The sequence below is a fragment of the Acanthisitta chloris genome, unplaced genomic scaffold (genome assembly GCF_000695815.1).
Source record: "Acanthisitta chloris isolate BGI_N310 unplaced genomic scaffold, ASM69581v1 scaffold21896, whole genome shotgun sequence".
NCBI classification, from domain to species: domain Eukaryota; kingdom Metazoa; phylum Chordata; class Aves; order Passeriformes; family Acanthisittidae; genus Acanthisitta; species Acanthisitta chloris.
Window position 1 is genome coordinate 1,113 of NW_008677852.1, and position 20,805 is coordinate 21,917.

The 20,805-nt window shown below is 36.5% G+C and overlaps 1 protein-coding gene across 1 annotated transcript; it reads left to right on the forward strand.

Annotated features, from left to right (window-relative positions):
• The first annotated feature begins 7,003 nt into the window (after nucleotides 1–7,003).
• GALNT3 (polypeptide N-acetylgalactosaminyltransferase 3) lies at nucleotides 7,004–17,945 on the forward strand. The gene is made up of 10 exons (XM_009076677.1): nucleotides 7,004–7,603; nucleotides 8,840–9,012; nucleotides 10,162–10,311; nucleotides 10,567–10,801; nucleotides 11,564–11,681; nucleotides 12,031–12,231; nucleotides 13,291–13,422; nucleotides 14,334–14,435; nucleotides 17,057–17,209; nucleotides 17,633–17,945. The coding sequence occupies exons 1-10, from the start codon at nucleotides 7,092–7,094 to the stop codon at nucleotides 17,753–17,755; spliced, it is 1,899 nt and encodes a 632-aa protein (XP_009074925.1). The 5' UTR covers nucleotides 7,004–7,091; the 3' UTR covers nucleotides 17,756–17,945.
• Nucleotides 17,946–20,805: the final 2,860 nt, after the last annotated feature.

Genomic DNA, 20,805 nt, shown 5'->3' on the forward strand with positions numbered 1-20,805 from the left:
AAATGGTTCTGCTTACAGAGGAGTCGTATCACGAAACCACTGACAGTGACTTAGCAGTGAGATTCTATAGTCAGATGCCTAACTAGAGGGGACTGACGTTATTCTGCAGTGAAATGTAGCTGGAAAAGAAACACTGAAGTGAGGAGGAAAGCAAAGACACCTTTGCGAGATTCAGACAAAGATTAGTTTAGCAGTTGCTGACCCAATAAATCCCACTAAATCTTCCATGAGATTTTCTTTGCTTTACACTTACCACTGAAATGAAAAGTTGAAGGCCAGTTGGAAAACTCTGATTTTGAGACCTGCACATGGTACTCCGATGCTTTTGTTATCTTAGCAACATTACTGCAATCAGGAAAACAAACAAAAGTCCCTTGGTTGTGATTCCCAAGATGATTTTCTGGTGCTTAAATGAAAATCAGACACTAGTCCTTCAAAGTTAAACTAGCACTTTACAGCTCATTTGTCATCATGGTGTTTTTAGGGATGGTCTAAAATTATTAAGAGAGGCGCAAAACAATCTGACCAAGAGAAAAAGGAAGATGCAGAGTTGACTGAAATTTAAATTTGAGATCATGCATGTTTATAGTCCCAGGTCTGTAAACAAAAGCCATAAATATTTTTATGATATATGGTTACTGTATATTTTTAATATGCTATCTATTGTCACAGGGAACTGCCTATCTCTGCCTATCACATACAGTGCTTAGCTGTGAAAAATAGTAGTGCTCATTTTGAAAGGGTTTTTGGAAGCACTTCCATTAGAATGCTTAGAAGGACATTTGGGGTTGGTTTGTTTGGGGATTTTCCCCATTTATTTTTTTTATCTCAAAGAAACTGCTGAAGGACATAGTTGACCAAGTTATATTCCAGCTAGCTGTTTTGTGCTGCTGTTGCTCCGAATTTTGTCAGCCTACTGTGTGATTATCCAGTTACAGCCTCTCATTTCTCTGCAATAATCAGGGAGGCAGATTACATCCAGTATTTGCAACAATAATCTGTGCTCTTAATGTTTCTAAAATGAAGGCCCAGGAATTGAATGCATTCAGTATTTCTCTTACAACTTCTTTTCAGAAGTAGAATCACATTTCCACTGGCTGAGCTTCAAAGAATGTACCTGGAGGAACAGCACCTGGAGCTTGTGAATCTCTATTCCTTTTAGGTACGTGTGCCCTATCTAGGAGTGTATCCAGTAGGAGTTCTTAATGGAATAGATAAGGAAGTATCTTTTGTTGCAAGTGTGGAGATGGAAGCTAGCCAGCTGGTTCTGTTTCTCCTTTGCACATCTTTAAGTTCTGTACACTTTGTTTTATCATTTGCTCCTTTATTTAAGTCAAGGGCTAATATTGTTGTAAACAGTAGCATAGTTTGCTAAACTTAAGCAACTTTTTAATTTTCCTCAATTTCTGAAGTGCTTTTGAATGTTTTTGATTGTATGAGGAGCTTTTGTATTCCATAATAAGCTAAACCTGCATGTAAAGTTCACTCCAAATTGGATTTTTCTTAGTCTGTCACAAAAGGTGCTTATGTGAATGGATATTGCTCTGGGATCAACTTCTAGGAAGTAGAAACATTTTTGTTCAGTGATTTTGGGTTTTGTGTTCTCTTTTTTTTTTTTTTTTTTTTTTTTTTTTTGGCTGGTATGAAACCCCCGCAATTTCCATGCTGGTAGAACACAAAGATACCATTTACCAAATTGTAACTAGTGTATTAGCAGCATCAACACTGATACTCATGCAAAGAAAACAAAAAGCCCTGTCTAGAATTTTAGATTCAGAAATCCCAGTGGTGAAAGCAGCACTTCTTACAGATAAAGTATCCTGAAATACCTTTGGCAGACTTTTCCTAATTTAGTGAGAACAGTTGATCATGAGCGTCAGGTCCTTTTTTATTTCCTAAAGAATTTGCTCAGTGTTTCTGGTCATGCACCCACCTTCTGACTCAGGGGACATCAAGGTTTAATGAAGGGACTGTATCCTTTGGTAACTAGGAAAATAGACAAACTATTTAATGAGACTCTAATTCTGGAGTTATAGAAGAGTTAGATTAAGTTGAAGGAAAGTTATGTAGTAAAAGAGCTTTGATTTGAATAATTCTGAAACATTTTTCCCTATTTTTCCCCTTTTCTAGTAATTTTTTATTCAGTTTTTTTTACTTATTTTTAATATTTTCTTGCGTATTTTTTAGTATTAACTTTTTTAATGTTCTAGAAGCAACATTGTTGGGAAATATTAGAAACCTGTTTAACATTTGGATGAAAGAAAAATAGAGTTTAAAGTATTTTTATTAAAAAAGCTGAGATCAAGTATGTTGTTGATCCTCACCCCATTAAATTTTGCCTCTCTGCCATGGTCTGAAAGAATGTCTGCTGATTTGGGCTGTATTTACACTTTTCATAAAATATGACTGACTTTTGAAATGAAAAAATTATTATCTACAGTGTTGTTCAGACCAAGCTAACAGAAAATCAGAGTTGTCTACATGTTGCTGCAGTTGTGAGGCTTTCTTGTAAGTAAGCTTTTGCAGACAGTCTGACATCAGAGTTAGTGGGTGGCATAATGTAACATAGACTGTATTGAATTCACACACTACCCATGTGATGTAGTTCGGAGTAGTGCGGCAGCTGCTTTTTGGTGCTTATCCTGGTAAAAACCCTCACTAAGATACAGCTTTCATGGCAAAAGTTCTTTGGACAATGTAGCCTGTGTTCTGCAAACTGATACTATTTTGTGTGACAAAGAGCTCTTCTCTTACTCTAAGCAATATCCCTATCAGATATATTTTGTCAACAAAACTACACTCAGCGTTTGTCTGTATCAAAAGTTTTTGCTGTATGCTTGTGGCAAATGAGCCTCTGTCCACTTCATCTCTGCTGCACATACTATCTCCAGGCTGTCACTTGAGCCTTTCTTTAGAAAAGAAACCTCACTTGCACTTGTTTCTGTACACAACATGCTGCCAAAGGGTTGTGTTGTGTTGCTGTCCTCCACAACTCACTTAATTCAGGTGAGTCCTCTTTTCATTTCTAGGGACAGACCCATTTCACCTGTGTGTTGTGGCAGGCAGCTGTATGTAGTTAGACCTCAGCAGCTAAAACAGATGTTTCCAATAAAAGGAAATATGTTGCCAAAGAGCAGTCCTAGTGCATGCAAATGAATAGAGTAAGTGAATATTGTAACATAGGAAAACAAATGCTGAATAACTTGCTCTATGTTCTTGGTTGCTCGTTATATCTGCTTATTTCAGGGAGTCATTTAATGCCGTGTCTAAAGGCAGATGTATGCAAAACACAGGTGCAAGAAATACTCTGGATGCGTTTTAGATTTTGGTTATTTGGATTTATGGATATCTTGACTATTGTGTTGATCATGGAAATTCTAAGGATTTGTATATGCTCAATTTGTGCAGGAAATAATCCCAAATAAAAACAACAGCAATTTAGTTTATGTTTTTGGTAAAATTTACATACGTACTTCTTATGTTTTGTGAAGAATAGTTTAGTACTGCAACATCAAAACAGCTTCAAATGTTTGAAGCATGGAGCAAAAATCTATGGAAGAAATATTTGGTATTTTCTAGTCTATTTTTCCTTTTTATTGCTGGAGACAATTAAGTAAATATAAAACCAGAAAAAGATTCTGTTGTAGTGAGCATAACAAGGAAACATTGCTCTGTTAATTGAAATGCCGAAGATTTTATGGAAATCTGCCGATTGCAAATTTAACTCTGTAAAGTGGTTGTTAAATTAGTTCAAAGATTTCTCTGGTACTAAGACAGGTAACAGATATGTAACGACACTATGTATTCTACCCTTCTGAGTAGTGTCAAGCCAGCTCATTAAAACAAGATGAGATAGCTGTCCATATTTGTCTCAAATATTAAGTTCTCCAATTTAAGCATAATTTCAGTGTAAAACAGTAGTGTTGCTCTGTAGAATTAAGTTTAACCTCACTTCTCTTGACATATCTTACACTATCATGTTCATTAAATCTGAACCTTTTTCTTGTTATGGACAAATTTAAGTTTCTTTAACAAGAGGAAGAGGCCTAGACTAAGTTGGAGAACATCATTTCATGTTTAATGAGATAAAAGAAATTTATTGCCAACAGACCAAACAGCCAACAAGTGCTAATGCCCCCCACCCCACATGCTTGCCTGGTTGACTGTGCCTCATGACTGTTTGTGAGATAAAGAAGTTTCCAGAACTCTCTTATGACATTATGCACTTCATATATATATTTGAAATATAGATTTTTTTTTTTGTATTTGAGGAAGATATATTGCTTATTGATTTCTAACCTTTAAGATTTACTAGTATCATATGTGCTTGTGCATGGTGTACTGAGAAACAGTAATGTGATTCTCTTTTTGGTGGTATTACAAAAACATTCCTGGTTAACAAGCTGCAGAAGCTGTAGCCCTTGCAATGACAGTCTCGTTGCTCGGTGCTAATATCTGCTTATGCCCACTGTTTTATGTGGCATATTGCATTTGCATGGCAAGGCTGGGAGGTGAGGATGACTGCACAGGTGGCCCCTGTGATAAGAGACAGGGGCTGTGAAGAAAGTTAACTCTACTTCAGCCCAAACCAGCACACTCCCACAGCTGGACACAGCTGGTTCTAGCCAGTTGTAAAATAGACCCACTCTTGGCCAAAGCTGAGCCACCCAGTGTAGCAGGTGGTGCCTCTCTGATGAGGTATTTAAGAAAGGGTAAAATATGCTCCACAGCAGCTGTGAGAAAGAGGAGTGAGAAAAATGTGAGACCATGCAGAAACAAAGGTCAGTGAAGAAAGAGGAGGAGGTATTCTAGGCACTGGAGCAGATATTCCCTCTGGAGAAGGCTGTGGCAGCCCATGAAGGACCATCCCAGATCAGGTCTCCACACTGCAGTCTGTGCAGGACTCCATGCTGGAGCACGTGGATATGCCCTGAAAAATGCTGCAGCCTGTATAGAGTCCATACAGGCACAAGATCCGGGCAGGAACTGCAGCCGTAGGTGACTTGTGCTGGAGCAGTTTGTGCTGAAGTGCTGTACCACACAGAGAGGACTCATGTTGGAACAGGGAAAAAGTGTGAAGAGGAAGGAGCAGTGGAGATGAAGTCTTACAAGCTAACCATAACCCTAATTCTCCATCCCCTCTACACCACTTGGGAGAAAGGAGATAGAAGAATTGGGAATGAAGGAGTGAAGATGAGCCTGGGCAGGTGGTTTGAGTTTTGTCTTTGTTTCTCACCATCCTACTCTATTTTTAATTGACAATAAAATAACATTCGTCATTACAAGTCTGTTTTCCCTGTGACAGTAACTGGTAAGTGATCAGGGTGTCCTTAGCTCAACCCATGTGATTTTCCATCCTCTCTTGTCTCCACTGTCATATTGAGGATGGGAAGTGAGAGAGTGGCTGAGTAGATGTTTGGCAGCGAGTCAAGATCAACCCACCAGACATGGTGAGAAAACAAGACATTTTTCCATCTGGCAGTTTGGTAAACTGGTTACAAGCCTTTCATTGGAAAATAAAGTTCTTAGTCTTGCAGTGTATAGGTATTGGTATTGTAGTACAATGTTTTATGGCACTAAAGAGAGATTGGAAAATAATTTGTGAGACAGAGTGGACTGGTCTTTTGGTTTGTTGTTTTTTTATTTAATTCTGTGAGTTGTGAAGCTCATTTTTTATATCTTTTAGTATCTCTCCAGCAATGATGGAATAAGCTTCCACCCTGCATTCTTTTAACAATCTATGGTAGTAGTTTAAATGTATGAGTTTATTAATCTGAGAGAAACTTTGAAATATAATATAATGTGAAGAAATCCAAATGTTTAATTTCTCCTTCTTGTCTTGAAGGAAACTGAGTGAAGATGTTTTTTTGTTTGTTTTGTTTTCTCTGACTTATATATCTTCTTGAGTGTACGTTAATACAATTAAGAAATGCAGAATCTACTTGTATTTCAAAGGAATAAATGGAAAAGTATTTTCTTGCAATTTCGTGGTCAGTAGTTAGCAAGTGGGAACTAACTGTGGCTTTTAGCTAGATGCTGTTTATTTCTTTTCTTGGTTCACATAGATGCAATTTAGACAAAAATGAAGCAGTTCCTTGAATTCAGGCTGGTCGCTATATTTCCCCTTCTTGTAACCTGCCAATTTTGCTGAGAGAAGTTAATTCAAACCACTTAGATTCTGGTAGTCCTCGAGTGTTTTTCATAGTTCCATCTTTGAAAGCTACTGAATAATTGCTTGTCTGTGAAAAAAATAGTGGCAGGGTTCCTGAAAGAGGAGAGCTCTTGGACATGTTCTCTTGATGCGCTGCAGCAGCACATGCCAGAAAATTCAGTACAAGTGAATAAAAAAATACACAGAGCAATTCCTTGATCCTCAGGCTCAATTAACCTACTCCAATTTACCTGTATCAAGTCTGCACTGACCATGTATACTAGATAACTAAATTAATCTAAGAATTTCCCACTTGAAGTCTGATTACTTAAGTCTGATCTTGAAATAGATTTTTACTTTTTATGAAAAAAAGTATTGGAGACTTTCAGATTTTTTAAATAAGTTGAGAAATTCTTCTTGTCTTTACATTTCAGTTTTCATGTGGCTTTTTCTGACATGCAACTTGAATTTATGTATGATTCTGCCTGTTTTTCTTCTGTCGCATCATTGAACTAAAATTCTGTGCTTCTGGAAGACACTTTCCTTTAGTTTTAAACAATGTAATCAGAGGAAAATGAATGTGGAGTAATGGCACTGTGTAGAAATACTGTTTTATGCTTAGCTATCCCTGATTTCTGGTTCTTCTATTTGAAGTGTATTTTAAAAATAAAACCCAGAACAAAAAAACAGGGAAGGTGCATTTTGGGTATGTTAGGGCTGATGTATCCTTAAGTGATGCAGCACACATGTGACATTTGGGAGTTGTGAATTAATTGTTGCCCATTAATTTCTTGTGGCTTCACATTGTTGAGTATCCTGGATGTCTAAATGCATACTTTTTGTTTCAACTTACAGGTGTTATAATTTCGAGGAATCCTGTGACCTATTTGAAGAACATCACTCACAGAAGCTTTTGTCGTGTGAAAATTTATAAACTAGAATGGCTTTGAAAAAAGCACCTAAACTATTCAAGAAATTATTTTTTCACTGGAAACTTTGGAAGTTTAGCATTATTGTGTTTGTCTTTCTGGTATTTTTATTTTTATTGCAAAGAGAAGTGGGTGTTCAAGATTTTAAGGATGAAGCAGGGATGGAGCCAGTTGTTGGAAAGAAAAGTCATATGTTAGGTCTCATGTTTAATGCTATGAACAATATCAAAGGTGCAAAGCCAAAAATGCAGATAAAAGCACCTGTTAGGCAAACTAAGGTTCCTGGAGAGCGACACTGTTTGCCAGGACACTATACTGCAGTGGAACTAAAACCCTTTCTAGATCGACCCCTTCAAGATCCTAATGCTCCTGGAGCTTCTGGTAAAGCCTTTAAAACCGTTGACTTAAATTCAGAAGAACAGAAAGAAAAAGAGCGTGGAGAAGCAAAACACTGTTTTAATGCATTTGCAAGTGATAGGATTTCTTTACACCGAGACCTTGGACCAGACACTCGACCTCCTGAGTATGTTGAAATGTGTATGTCCTGATAGTCGAAAAACTGCTCAGAAATTCAGACTGCAAAGTGATTTGAGTCCAGCATTAGGTGATAGTTTAGGAACGTCTCCTAGCTATACATAAGGATTGGCTGTACATAACGATCCACAGTGCCAAAGCCAGGAATGTTTAGAAAAGCTCAGTTCTTTCATGGGTTTGAATTCAAAGTAACCATATTTAAATAAGGTTTTCTGCTTGTGCCTTTAAGCTAAGATTTCTGAGTAACATTCTGGAAGCCAGCTAAGTTTTACTTAGAAGAAAACTGAATTTTTCCCAATTTAAACACCACCCCCTGTTTTTTAAGTATTTAGTGTTATAAAACCACCAGCATAATTTAATAAATTAGGAATTGTAAACTGTTGAACAAGTTAATGGAACATCTCAGCAGCAACTGAAACGTTTTATTAACGTAGACTGTAGCACTTGGGGAGAATGGGTTTTGGTTATGAGCAGTCTCTGTCAGTGCTGGATTATAGGTTCTCAGCTGTCTGTGCCAGCAGCAGCTAAACTTAGTGAGCTGTTGCTGGTACATGTGGTGCAGCTCACCATAACCTTTGCTGAAGCATAGCCAGTGAGTTTTCACTGGTGTACTTTGTGAGGCAATGGCTGTGGTTGTTACCTTGGGGTGTCCTCCAGTGTCTAGAATTGACAGACAATAAACAGTAAGTGTGCAGCTTATGAATAGAGTGTTGTCACCTTGATATGCAATTGGATGTAAAGTTATGTTCAGGATACATCAGTCATGAAAAACCGTGGGTTTAACATTGTATCTCTTGAGAGATATATGCTGTCTGAAGGTTTATGTACTATTTCCACGAAATTTTGAAGTTCTGTTCCATTTTTTTCTTGCAAGCTCTGCATTTTTCTGATAAGTATTCTTCTTTGTATTTTTGGGTTTCAGCAGTAATGGTGACTGAAAGTCAGTCAGTACCTGCTGCTCTCAATATAATAACATTTTTTCCTGAAGAAGGCCTGGGTGCTGTATGAAATGTACTCAAATGTTTGTGAGACAGAAGCAGAACTGAGTCAGTCATCATATTTTTAAACACAGTTTGAACAGTTGGAGCACCTGCCTTTGCACTCCTAAGCTGGGATAGAAAGTGGAGAAGCTGAAATATTTAATGTCCATACTTATAAAGCTTTGTACTAAAAAGAGAGTCAAAAATTGTCTGTTTTGTAACCCCTGACACTTTCTGATCTGTAGATGTATTGAACAAAAGTTTAAGCGTTGCCCACCATTGCCAACCACAAGCATTATAATTGTTTTTCATAATGAAGCATGGTCTACTCTGCTCAGAACTGTGCACAGCGTGATGTATACGTCTCCTGCCATACTGCTAAAGGAGATCATTTTGGTGGACGATGCCAGTGTAGATGGTAAGAAGTCTTTTGATTTTATGTTTCTTTCAATTGAAGGCATGTTAGGATTGCACATAAATTGGCTAAAAGAGGGTATCTCTTTACCACCATTAACAATTATAATGATATTCTAAGTGGGTTTGTTCCTTTCTTTTACTTTAAAATATGAAATAGTCCTCCATCTTTTTTTTTCATAAAGTAGTCAAGCATGAAATTCTTATGCTCTTAAAGCTTTTTAAACCCTATTTCTAGTTATTCCAATTCTAGTCCTGCTTTAACTGCATAACTCATTGCATGACAAGTAGCTCTATAATTTGTGCTTCAAACCAATTACAATTTATAGATCAAAGTATCCAGGTATAAATTGGACAATGTTTTTGACAATTTGCATTTTATCCTGATGATTGTCTTTATGCAAATTAATTTCATTAATATGAAGGGCAGTGCCTTATTTAATAAAATAATCTTCAACACTCAAGCTGTCAAAAACAGTTGAATGTGTATGGAGTGTGAACACTAATGTACGTTCAGAAAGCCTTATATGCTTAACTTTATATGAACATGTGTATACATACACATTCCTGTTAGTGTGTTTACATTTTTGCAAGTCTGTATTTAGTATAGGAACACAGTGGTATGTGAAGTATGTTCAGTAGTACAGTTTAATAACAAGGGTGGGATGACGTGGGATGATGAGTGTGGGCTTGTTTCTCAAACTGAACATGTAAATAGGTTTTTATGTGGCTGCTGTTGTAAATATTGTAGCCTTCAAAAACTGTCTAAATGTGCCATCATTATTGAAAGAATTTGCATGTTCTGCAGATCACTTGAGTACTTACATGATCCCTTTGCTCTGAAAATGGAGTTTGAATTGATATTCAAACTGTTAATACTACAGAAGAGATGTACTAGGACTTCCTTTATTGTCCAGAGTATTTTTAGTGTTCTATCTCCTGTTCTTTGCCAATCACCTCTTCCTACACCCCCACCTCAACAAGACTTAGCTCCTGAAAATAACCTTCATCAATCAGGAATTTTTACAGCTTTGATGTTGAGGTAATTTCTGGGATTAGTGTGAGTTGTTTATCTTGTTAGTTTGATAATGTAAAATTTTGGGCTGTGTCACGTATATGCACTGACTATCCTGAAATTGATTCCTCTTTCTAGAATACTTGCATGACAAACTAGATGAGTATGTGAAACAGTTTCAAATAGTTAAAGTAGTCCGTCAAAAGGAGAGAAAAGGTCTGATCACTGCACGGCTCTTGGGAGCTTCAGTAGCAACAGGAGAGATCCTTACCTTTCTGGATGCTCATTGTAAGTGTAACCTGTAACCATTCCAGGTCTGGTATATAACACTGTTGTCTTTGATGTAATATTGCACATTTTTTATGAATTATAAACATTATCAATATATCATCTTTCCTGTTGCTATTTCATACTGTTGAAAGTATAATTGGCAATGTTATTTAAAAGCAATGCATTTTGGCTTGCTGGACATGTTAAAAAATTCCCTGTGTACTACTGTAGAGCCAAGTAAAAATTCAGTGTTTGTTCCCATTTTCTCCATAGGCGAATGCTTTTATGGCTGGTTAGAGCCATTACTGGCAAGAATAGCTGAGAACCCTGTTGCTGTTGTAAGCCCTGACATTGCTTCTATAGATCTCAATACGTTTGAATTCAGTAAACCGTCTCCTTATGGGCATAGCCACAACAGAGGAAATTTTGATTGGAGTTTGTCATTTGGATGGGAGTCTCTACCTAAACATGAAAATAAAAGAAGAAAAGATGAAACCTATCCAATTAGGTAAACATAGATTGAATGCTACTTAAATCCTGCTTTCATGGGGGTTTTGTTATAAACAGCAGTTTGTAAATAAACTAGTTCTTCAGATGAGTATAATCAGACATCTTAGTATCTTACGTGGTTTTTGTAATACTTTAAGAACCACATTTTAAAGCTTTCATAAGAATATAGCCTCCTTAAGACAGCAATTGCTCTGCATTGCCTTTTTTCTACATACACTAGGAATATAATATGCAATTTCCATTGCTTATTATATTCCTAGCAGGAGGGGGCAGAGGAGGATTATAAACAGTTATTTTCAGAGACAGTACCACAGATTCTGGCTCCTCATTTGTCATGCTTGAAAGAATGACAACACAGGTTCAGAGCACCCAAATACTAGGCTGTTACATCAGTGCGTGTGTTGGTAATAGCACCTGCTTTGGCCACAGAAAGGTTACTGGTCTGTAGGAGTAATAACTTTGCTTGATACCCTCCATACAGGGATATATGTTAGTTTTCCTGGTGCTGTCTTTTATACCAGCAGTCGTTAGTCTAAACAAGTTGTTAATAAATGACAATAAAACTGTCTAAATGAGACTCCATGTGGACAGATTTAACTGGTAGAACTATTACTTATGCCAGAAAAGTGCACCAATGTAGTTAAACACTGACAAATGCATGGAAAATTCCTAGAACAGATATATCAAGATTTTACATCTGTTTTGAAAAAACCCTGCCTATTTGAATCCTGTCTTCCTCAGTAAATTTCTGTTTTTGCAGAACACCTACTTTTGCTGGAGGTCTCTTTTCAATATCAAAAGACTACTTTGAACACATCGGAAGCTATGATGAAGAAATGGAAATATGGGGAGGTGAAAATATAGAAATGTCTTTCAGAGTAAGTTTAGCTCCTTAATGAGCAGTCGTCTCTATGCTGAGAGTGTACAGTGGTTTTAAGGACAAATTAGTATTAGATTCTGACAACTCTGCTGAATCGGCCAACCAGGACATGGAAAAGTGAATTACTAATTACCTCATACAAACATGCTCACTGAAATGATTTTTTTTTCTTAGTGTGTGTGGGGTGGAAAGCTAAAATGTGCTGATTAGGAAATTCACTTATCATGCCTCTGATATATGTACTCTTGCTAGTGGTTTGATGTTTTCTGGTGAATAATATTGCTGATTTTTTTTTCCACCCCTTAAGTCTAATTGCAGTGCACTTACACCATAAATGTTATTGCTAGGTATGGCAATGTGGTGGACAGTTGGAGATCTTGCCTTGCTCTGTTGTTGGCCACGTCTTTCGCAGCAAGAGTCCCCATACTTTCCCAAAAGGTACTCAAGTGATCACACGTAATCAAGTTCGCCTTGCAGAAGTGTGGATGGATGAATATAAAGTAATATTTTACCGAAGAAACACAGAGGCAGCAAAAATTGTGAAACAAGTAGGTGGTGGTGGTGGTATTAGAAATCACACTTGCTGCGTTGAAAGTTTTGGTGAGCAAAAGTTATTTATTGACAAAGTATGTAAGGACTCTAGATATTTTAAGGAAAAGACAGAGTTCACTTTGCTTAATGCTACAGCGCTAACAAACATGGGAAAACTAAAGTGTTTTGGTGGTGGTGGTTTTTGATGGTGAGGTTTTATTGTGGGTTTTTTTCAAACATTCTGTAAAATCCTGGCTCATTTGCTTTGAGCAGCTACTGGAACTGCCAGAAAAGCAGGAGAAAAACTACTGAGCTGAGTTAGTTTACAATGTAAACTAACTTATGTTTTTGGAGTGAGAAACATAATGTCTCATTAGTCTGAAGTTGCTTAGTATTTTTACTTAAAAAGCAGGTTTTGTGGTTCTTTAGCTGCAGAGTAAAGCTTATTTGATGATAGATAACCATCCCATCTCTATCTGCTTAAAAACTGCAGTTAATTTCAAGGGAGGTTGGTTGTTGGCTTATTATTTTTGTAAGTTTTATCAAATTTTCATCTTTTACCAGCTAGAATCTAGTTTTCTTTGAGAAGATCTTTTTCCCCCCTTTGTGTGATGAATTTTTGCAACTGTTGTATCACTTTAAAGCATTAGATTTCCTAAGCATGTTCAGCAGCTAAAGAACTGCATTTTGTTTGGGAGATTCTACATTGTACTGGGTATTATGCTAATTATTTCGTTAGCCCCTTACATTATTTCCGTTTACACTTTTAGTGAGATCAGTTAGCTTTATAGCTGTCATCAGTATGGTCTTGTTTGTACTTTCCCATTTCATGGCACTGTCTTAAAACTTTCTTGGGACTTGCAATGTATTTTTCTTGTGTGTGCTTTGCAATGCCGTGGGCAGGATGCCTGGGGTGTTAAGCACTGAAAACCACCAGGAACTGTAGTAGTACAGCATTAACAAAACAAAAATCAACAAATGAAGCTTAAACCTTGTTTAATACTGCAATACAGAATATCATTGTGTTACATGTGCAATATATCTTCCATCCTTCCTTACTTCCCTTCCTGTAACAGAAAACGTTTGGAGACGTTTCAAAAAGACTTGCATTAAGGCAGCGTCTGCAATGTAAAAACTTCACCTGGTATCTCAGTAATGTTTATCCAGAAGCATATGTGCCAGACCTGAATCCTTCGTTTTCTGGATTTGTAAGTTTAATTATTTTCTATAGTCTTCAGAATCCAGGAAGTTTGCTAATCTTTTGTGCTACCTTAGCCATAGCTTTTAGACTTTAGCCGTCATTAACTGCTCTGAGGTTTTCTGTTACTACTGTGGACAAAGAATCTCTTCTGCATACCTTGCTATTTGAATATTTTATAGCTTTGTCAATAGCAATATAAAACTTAAGAAAGCTTCTTAGTAACTGCCAGTAGCTGTGATTAATGAGGTCTTACAACCTGCTAAGATAAGCAGCATTCTGTCTGTCACTAACAGTTAAAGTGACAAAAAAGTACTAAGTCAGTGGTGAAAGGTTTTCTGAGTTATAAAGGTAAATTTAGCTTGATACACTGAAATCTCAGAGAATTTTTAGTTCATGTTAGTAAGGAAAACTGGACAGCTCTTTGCTTCTCAGAATTGGGTTTATGATGAGTATAATGTGTGGTTTTACCTTATACAAATGTTTTTTTAGAGACCATTACATTTTCCCTGACAAATAATTTTATACATTGCATTGCAAAAAACAACAAAAAGAAAGTAATCATCCTTAGCTTGATGTGAGCACTAATATTTGTGTATTTACAAATAAAACTTCCCCTTCCTCCAGTTTTAGATATTTTATGCGTAACTGTTCGAATTGTAATTTGAATAACAGTAACATTGCTCGCCAGTAATAATTCTGTGTGTGACTATGTAGTTACTAGGCTTTTAGTTAGAAGAGTGTAATTGAGAGAAAACAATTTTTTGATTTGAGAGTAGCAGAAAGTAAAAATGAAGTAACAGCTGTAACTGTTGTTAAGTTGAAGGTTAGTTTTGTTTTAATTTTGTTAGTTTTATTAGTTTAATTTTTTGTCATCCCACTGAGCTGTTTTTTTCCCCTCTGATAACACCCATTCATTAGTTAAAAAATATAGGTAACCACATGTGTCTGGATGTTGGTGAAAACAACCAAGGTGGCAAACCATTGATTATGTATTCTTGTCATGGACTTGGAGGAAATCAGGTAAAATATTTGATTCCTGGTTTTTATGATCTCTTCTGCTGTAGCTTTACCGTATGAAAGCTTGTAATTTATTTTAGAGAAACTGACTAATTTTTGTTATGCGATTTCTCTCTCCCCATGTCTTTTTTCCTTATTTTTTTCCTTAGTAGTTAATTCCTATTTATATTGTTAAAGGAAAATTCCATGCCCCTCTTCATGTTGTGTCCGGCTTCAACCGTTTTAAGTTCAGCATACAGATTCAGATTGCAAAGACAGTTGCACTGCTTCACTTTACCTTTCCTTTCTGTGCAAAACCTTTTCATTCTACCCTTACTCTTTTCTTGTAAGCATTGTCTTCTTAATAATTCTTCCTTTCCTTATACTTCCTCCTATTGCTTCTTTCTCTGTCACCAGGACTCACACTGTCATGGAAGATGTTGGTTGGAACCCGGCCAGTGGGAGACCAAGTGGCCAGGCTGGAGCCACCTTCCCTCTCATGCTTGCAGCCTTGTAGTGTGAGGTCAAAGTGGCCTGTCCTGTACTGGCTAATGCAAGTGAACACTGTGATTGCATTTGTTCAAGAGGAGCTATCCTTGGTCCATAGCTCTTGGTGGCAGCAATGGTGCTCTGTTCCTTCTACAATATGACTCTCAATAGATGCCAGATACTAAATCCTTCAGTCACTACTGTAATACGAATAAAAGGAACATCTCTTTTCCTGCCCAGAAATGCACACTTCTCTGTTGCCTTAAAGAGTGACTAAATGTATCAACTGTAGATCCTTATCAACTAAAGGTCAACAACAGTTTAAAATTTTTTGTTGGAATAATTGTTATTAGGGGTGTGTGTTAATAAATTTTTTGAAATTTTAAAAGCCATCAGTTGGTGGCACTGATAAAATTCAGACACATAATCCTAGTTAGTTGATTCTTTCCTAATGAATTTCTGCAGGAGAAGGCTTGCTGTCTCGATTAAGAACTCTCCTGTTACATTAGCTTCTTACAGTGTTGAACTTGGTTTTTTTTATTAGCCTTTTCACATTGTCACAGTCAGTAATTCAGGAACACTGTGCCAAGACATTGTATGAAGAGATCTGCTGTATGCTTCTATTGTTATCTCTCCCTAAATTATCTTGGACTGTACTAAAACTTTTCTTTCAAGTGTTACATTTTTTGTTTTTCCTCCTGCCATAAAATCGACAGTCTGAATCCCTTTAAAGGCCAGCCTTCAGAGAATTTCAGGATAGGTTTTACTGATAATGCTTGAGATGCATATTTGCTTGCTTAACCTTTCTCATTGCAATACTCTGTTTTCAGTCATTCTCTGTTCTTTACCAGGCTTTGAGCAGTGTAGACTGATATTTTCCATGCTACCTGTCATCTTTGTCCATATATTTGAGATGGGAGAATGGAGTAGAAAAGAGAACCTAATTTTCAGAGTTGTACATCAATTGTATATCATTCTTCCGTTTTAGAATCTTCTGGGGCTGGGAACATGTCCATCTCAATATCCAAAATTAATGGAGTTTTAACCTAGCTTTCAAGTCATATTTTCAGGGTTAGCAGACATTTTGAAGTTAAAAAGATAAATCAGGACAAATTAAGTCAGATTAGCAGATTAAGAGTAAATTACTATGTCCGAGAGCTAAGTGATTAAGCAGATCACTCCTATCAGTACCTGTTTCAGGGATTACTGTTGGGCACAGAGTCTTATGAGTGGCATGGCTGTTCCTCAGTGCTGTTCCCATTCATTACAAGGCAGTGAGGAGGTGATTGCTGACCAATTGTACAGATGGTTGGAAGCCACAGGGAGGTAACCGAGCCTGGTCTTAATAGTCAGAGGGAAGATATGGTGAAGGCAGCTGACATATGGAGCCAAGAAACAGTGGTAGTGGGATGTAATGATAGGGATTAATGAGGGAGAAGAGGAAGAGACCGGGATGTTAGAGTAGGGCTGGAGGTATAAAAGGACAGCTGTGTCTGTAACTTAGAATTAAATCCCTGTTAAGACTGGAATTATAGCCTAAAATTCCTGAGCCTTAAGAGTACTCTGCTGTCAGGAAATCATGGTAAAATTAACTGATAAAATACCTGCTTGTATTACTTGTCTAATGGCTAGTTCACAAGAGAACATAACAGCATCGTACTGTTCACATTTATTGTTTAGATCAGGCAGCAAAATTTGGCAGTACAGCAGTCAGTATTGTTCCGTGTGACAACCTTTTTTTTTGGTTGCTCTAAGAAAAAACAAAATCCAGCAACATAATTGAATGCAGATTTTTAAAGTTAAGAAATGCCAAAATTTAAGTCATCCATGCAACTACCTCTACCCTTCACTATGTCTCCTTGAATTATATATGATCTGCGTGGGAACATGCAGTGAGATCTTGCATTATATATGCACCAAGTGCCATTTGAATTTTATACACATAAGTAGAAATTAGTATTGCATTCATATTAAAAAGTGCTTTTAGTTTTGTAAACACTTTTAAAGTGTGTATGCTAGAATTCAGAGAAATTATTCTGTAACCTCAGACTTCTTTTACAAGAAATGTATTATTTTGTATATGGGAATTTCAAAAGATTAATTTGGTTTATACTTTTGTGTTTACTTACTGAAATTTTTAAAAATTATTTAAATAGTACTTTGAATATTCTGCACACCATGAAATTAGACATAACATTCAGAAGGAGCTCTGCCTGCATGCTTCTAAAGGACCTGTGCAGCTTTGTGAGTGCAGCTACAAAGGCCAGAAAACCTTAGCCGCTGGAGAGGAGCAATGGCTGTACCAAAAGGTATTTAGACTGTGCAGTGAATCTGCACTTTAATCAGTGATCTTTTATATTAACCAACAAAAAAACTCTGGAGCCAAAAAAGAGTAAGTTTATTTTCAGGAGGAAGATGCGGATAACTTTTCAGTTACCAGATGAAAACTCGATCTCACTCGTAGGAATGCCACTTAAAATCCACTGATATCCTTTTGTGTGTGTGTGTACATCCACCTGGAAGCCAATTCAAATGTTTTGTATCTTCTGCCATAATATTAAAAAGTTTCCTAACAAAACAAGTTGGCTTCTCGCATGCTACTTAAAATCGCTTGCTTGCCCCCTCTGTGTGACCTTACTCTTTAGCAATCAGCTTGGGGGGAAAACAGTTGGGGAAATAGCATGTTTATTGTTTGTTTGACTTTTTTTCCCCTCCTTTTTTCCTCACTTTAGGATCAAACTCTGTACAATGCAGCATTACATATGTGCCTTACGGGAAATGGACAACATCCGAGTTTGGCAACCTGTAATCCATCAGACCCCTTCCAGAAGTGGATCTTTGGCCAGAACAATTAAAATTTTATATTTATAGGCCAGGAGCATTCAATTAAAAGAAGAGATCCATTCTTCTTTTAGAGAGATCATATGTATACTGCATTTTTAAGTGATGCTTCAAATGCAAAATGTTTAAACAGTTTCTTTTCCCTCTTAAATTGGATTTAAAATGTGTCGGCAGAGATTCTCAAGGAGTGTGTTATACCAAAGATAATTGATTACATTTTGTTTGCAATATTTCTGTAATAAGACTTTACATGTTCACCACTGATTTATGGATCCTTTTAGTCCTCTTTCACCTTGGGGACCATATGTATATTGTTATTTCCCATATTGTAAGTACATCTGATGACTAGTTTTCTCTGTAGAGCTGTGAGAAATTATTGTCTGCTGTCTAAAACTCAATACACTTTATATTTTTAAGCTCAGTTGGTTGACTTAAGTGTTTTTTTACAATAATTTACCCAGGGAAACTTTCTCAATAATGTATAGGTTTGTTCACTTGGAAAATTAAATATTTGACTGTCAGGTTAAAGCCAGTTAGGCTACCACACTGTGCTCAGCTTCTAGAAAGTCAGTGCTTCTGTAGAAGTAGCAAGTAATCCTCACCAAAATATGTATTTATGATTGTTTTAATGGAAAAATCTGCTTATTCTTATAACTAACCTTTGCCTTGACAAAACTGTGTACAGTTTTTTTCATATTTAATTAACTTTAAAACTTATGACAAAGTTCTATTGTAATAGATTTCTGAGCTGGTTGATATTTACACATTTTTTCAGCACTTTGTTCATTATTGCTTTTAAATTACATGTTTGCTACTACACTCACTTTTCTCCCCATATGTTTTAGTGATTTATGCAATGTTTACCTCACAGGTTTCAAATGTTATCCATACATCATTTCTTGTGCAAACACTTGCATCTTGATTTTTTTTCTTGTTTCTGTTTCCTCTTTTACAAAGAACTGACCTCAGCTTTATCAGTCTGCATGATACTGTGGCTGTCCTAAGTATTCTGCTAACTACAGAAAATAATATAGCATAATCAAATATATAATCATTTTAATTTTTAAAGTGAAGGCAAATCGAAATTTTTGGCTGCATGATCAAATATAAAGCTAGGAATAATTTTGAACTGGTGGGTCTTAAAGACTGAATAGGACAGAATACGCTAATAATAAATTTGTTCTCTTGTCCTAGTAAATAAATAATGTCATTACAGACAAAAGATAATTTGCATCTAGGGTCTGGTGGGTGCAAGAAGAAATTAGCCTCACAATGTGGGGTTTTTTTACTTCTAATGGGGGAGGGAGCCTGTCTGTGGTTAGTTTAATGGTACCTGACTAATGAGTTCAATTTCTGGATAAAAGCAAGAAGAAATCCTTTCAGTAGTCCTAAGTCATCTACAAGACAACAAACAAGCAGGGACCAGCGATCGTTTGTCAGAAGCATTAACTTTAATTTATTTTTCTGGCTTGATAATGCCTTTAAGTCGTGTCTTGGCTTCTGTAAGGCTTTTGGTGACACCTGTGAGAACATCCTATGAAATTAAAGCTGTACAGCTTAAAGTAGCTTGCTACACTTGGACAGAAATTTTTGGAAGGACTGTACTGGGAAGGGTTATTAACTGATACTGCTCTGAAACTGGAAGGTTGTTTAGAACAGCACTGCACAAAGATCTGCCTGCATCCTCTGATAAATGTTTTAATTTGGTAATGGAATGCAAAGTAGTATTTTTGCAGATCAGTATTGGAAGGGCTCTTGAGAAACAGGAGGAGTTGAGGAAAAATAGAATGCAGGTCAATGAGACAATTGTTGGACAATATGTGTAGAGGATGGGAGATTACACAGAGAGCAACTGTGACATGTTGAACCCCAGGTATGAAATGGAGATCAGTGTTGAACTAACCTGCTCTAGAAGACAAGGTGTTTAGTGTAGCAGTTTAAGAGGACTTGTTCTTTTAGCATTTATACGTTATACAGGAAATGCATTATATTATTTTTTATATCACTAAAGAATAATTTCTTCATGCAATTGGTTTCTCTTACAAACTTGTCAGATTGGAAATGCAAATGTGAAACATCATTCATCTACTCATTACCAGTTGGTGTTTTTCAGAGGTAACGTTCCAAACCAGGACAGAATTTAAGTTGCAAGGAAACAAGTGTTCTGTTGCCCTCGGAGGTGGGAACCTCTTCACAAGGTATGCCAGAGAAGCTCCACTTTTTATTTTTTGTTTTTCTAACTGGTAATCTTAAGATCATATTATAGCAGGTATAGCAATATATGTAGTTGTCACTCTGTTCTCTGCAACGATTAGGTACAGCAGTTCACCTAGCTGTTATATTTTGCCTGCAGTTGTAGGTGTGGAAGGGGAAAATTAATTCTGTGATTTTAAAATTGTCTTGTAAGATTTTCCTTTCACTTTCTGAGACTTCTGGTCTAACAGAGGTGAATAGTCCTAAATTCATTTTATACCCTAATTTTATTTTATTTTAAAATATGTTTCCTATCTGTTCTTTAAACTATGAGTGACATTTTAGTCTGTATTTTTGAAGTACTTGGTACAACAGCAGTTCAGTCTTACTTGGACTCCCTGCTACCTGCTAGAAAAGTGAGAAGCAGATCTATAAACAGAGCAAAACTTTCAAGTGACCTTTTTGTTCTATTCTGTTTGAAGATCTGAAATTAACTTGTGTGTCTACATTGAGTACTGCACTTCCAAATATTCATACATATGTGTGTAAACATATATGTAGGCATCATACAATATAAGAACAATAGATCTGTAAATATGGCTGGAGGTTTAGAAAGTTGGGGTTTGGTTGGTTGTTATATTTTCAAGTTAATTGCATTTGTTCAAAAATTACTTTTCAAAAGTAATAAAAAAGCAGCATCTTCTGGGCTGCTGTTAATGTTCACTTGAAAGTGGCAATGCTGAAAATCAGTTTATTGCAGGGACTTCTCTGGCTCTTTTACAGCCTTTTTTTAGATTTTAATTTAAAGCACTTTCGGCAATAGCATTATGCTCTTCTCTGCTCCCGTGGAGGGGAAAAAGATAAATACTAT

Bases quoted from the DNA above. Each gene is read 5' to 3' on its own strand.
- GALNT3 (XM_009076677.1), top strand. From the start codon at position 7,092: ATGGCTTTGAAAAAAGCACCTAAACTATTCAAGAAATTATTTTTTCAC. The intron at 10,802-11,563 runs GTAAACATAGAT...CTGTTTTTGCAG, and splicing joins GATGAAACCTATCCAATTAG to AACACCTACTTTTGCTGGAG. The intron at 17,210-17,632 runs GTATTTAGACTG...TCCTCACTTTAG, and splicing joins AGCAATGGCTGTACCAAAAG to GATCAAACTCTGTACAATGC.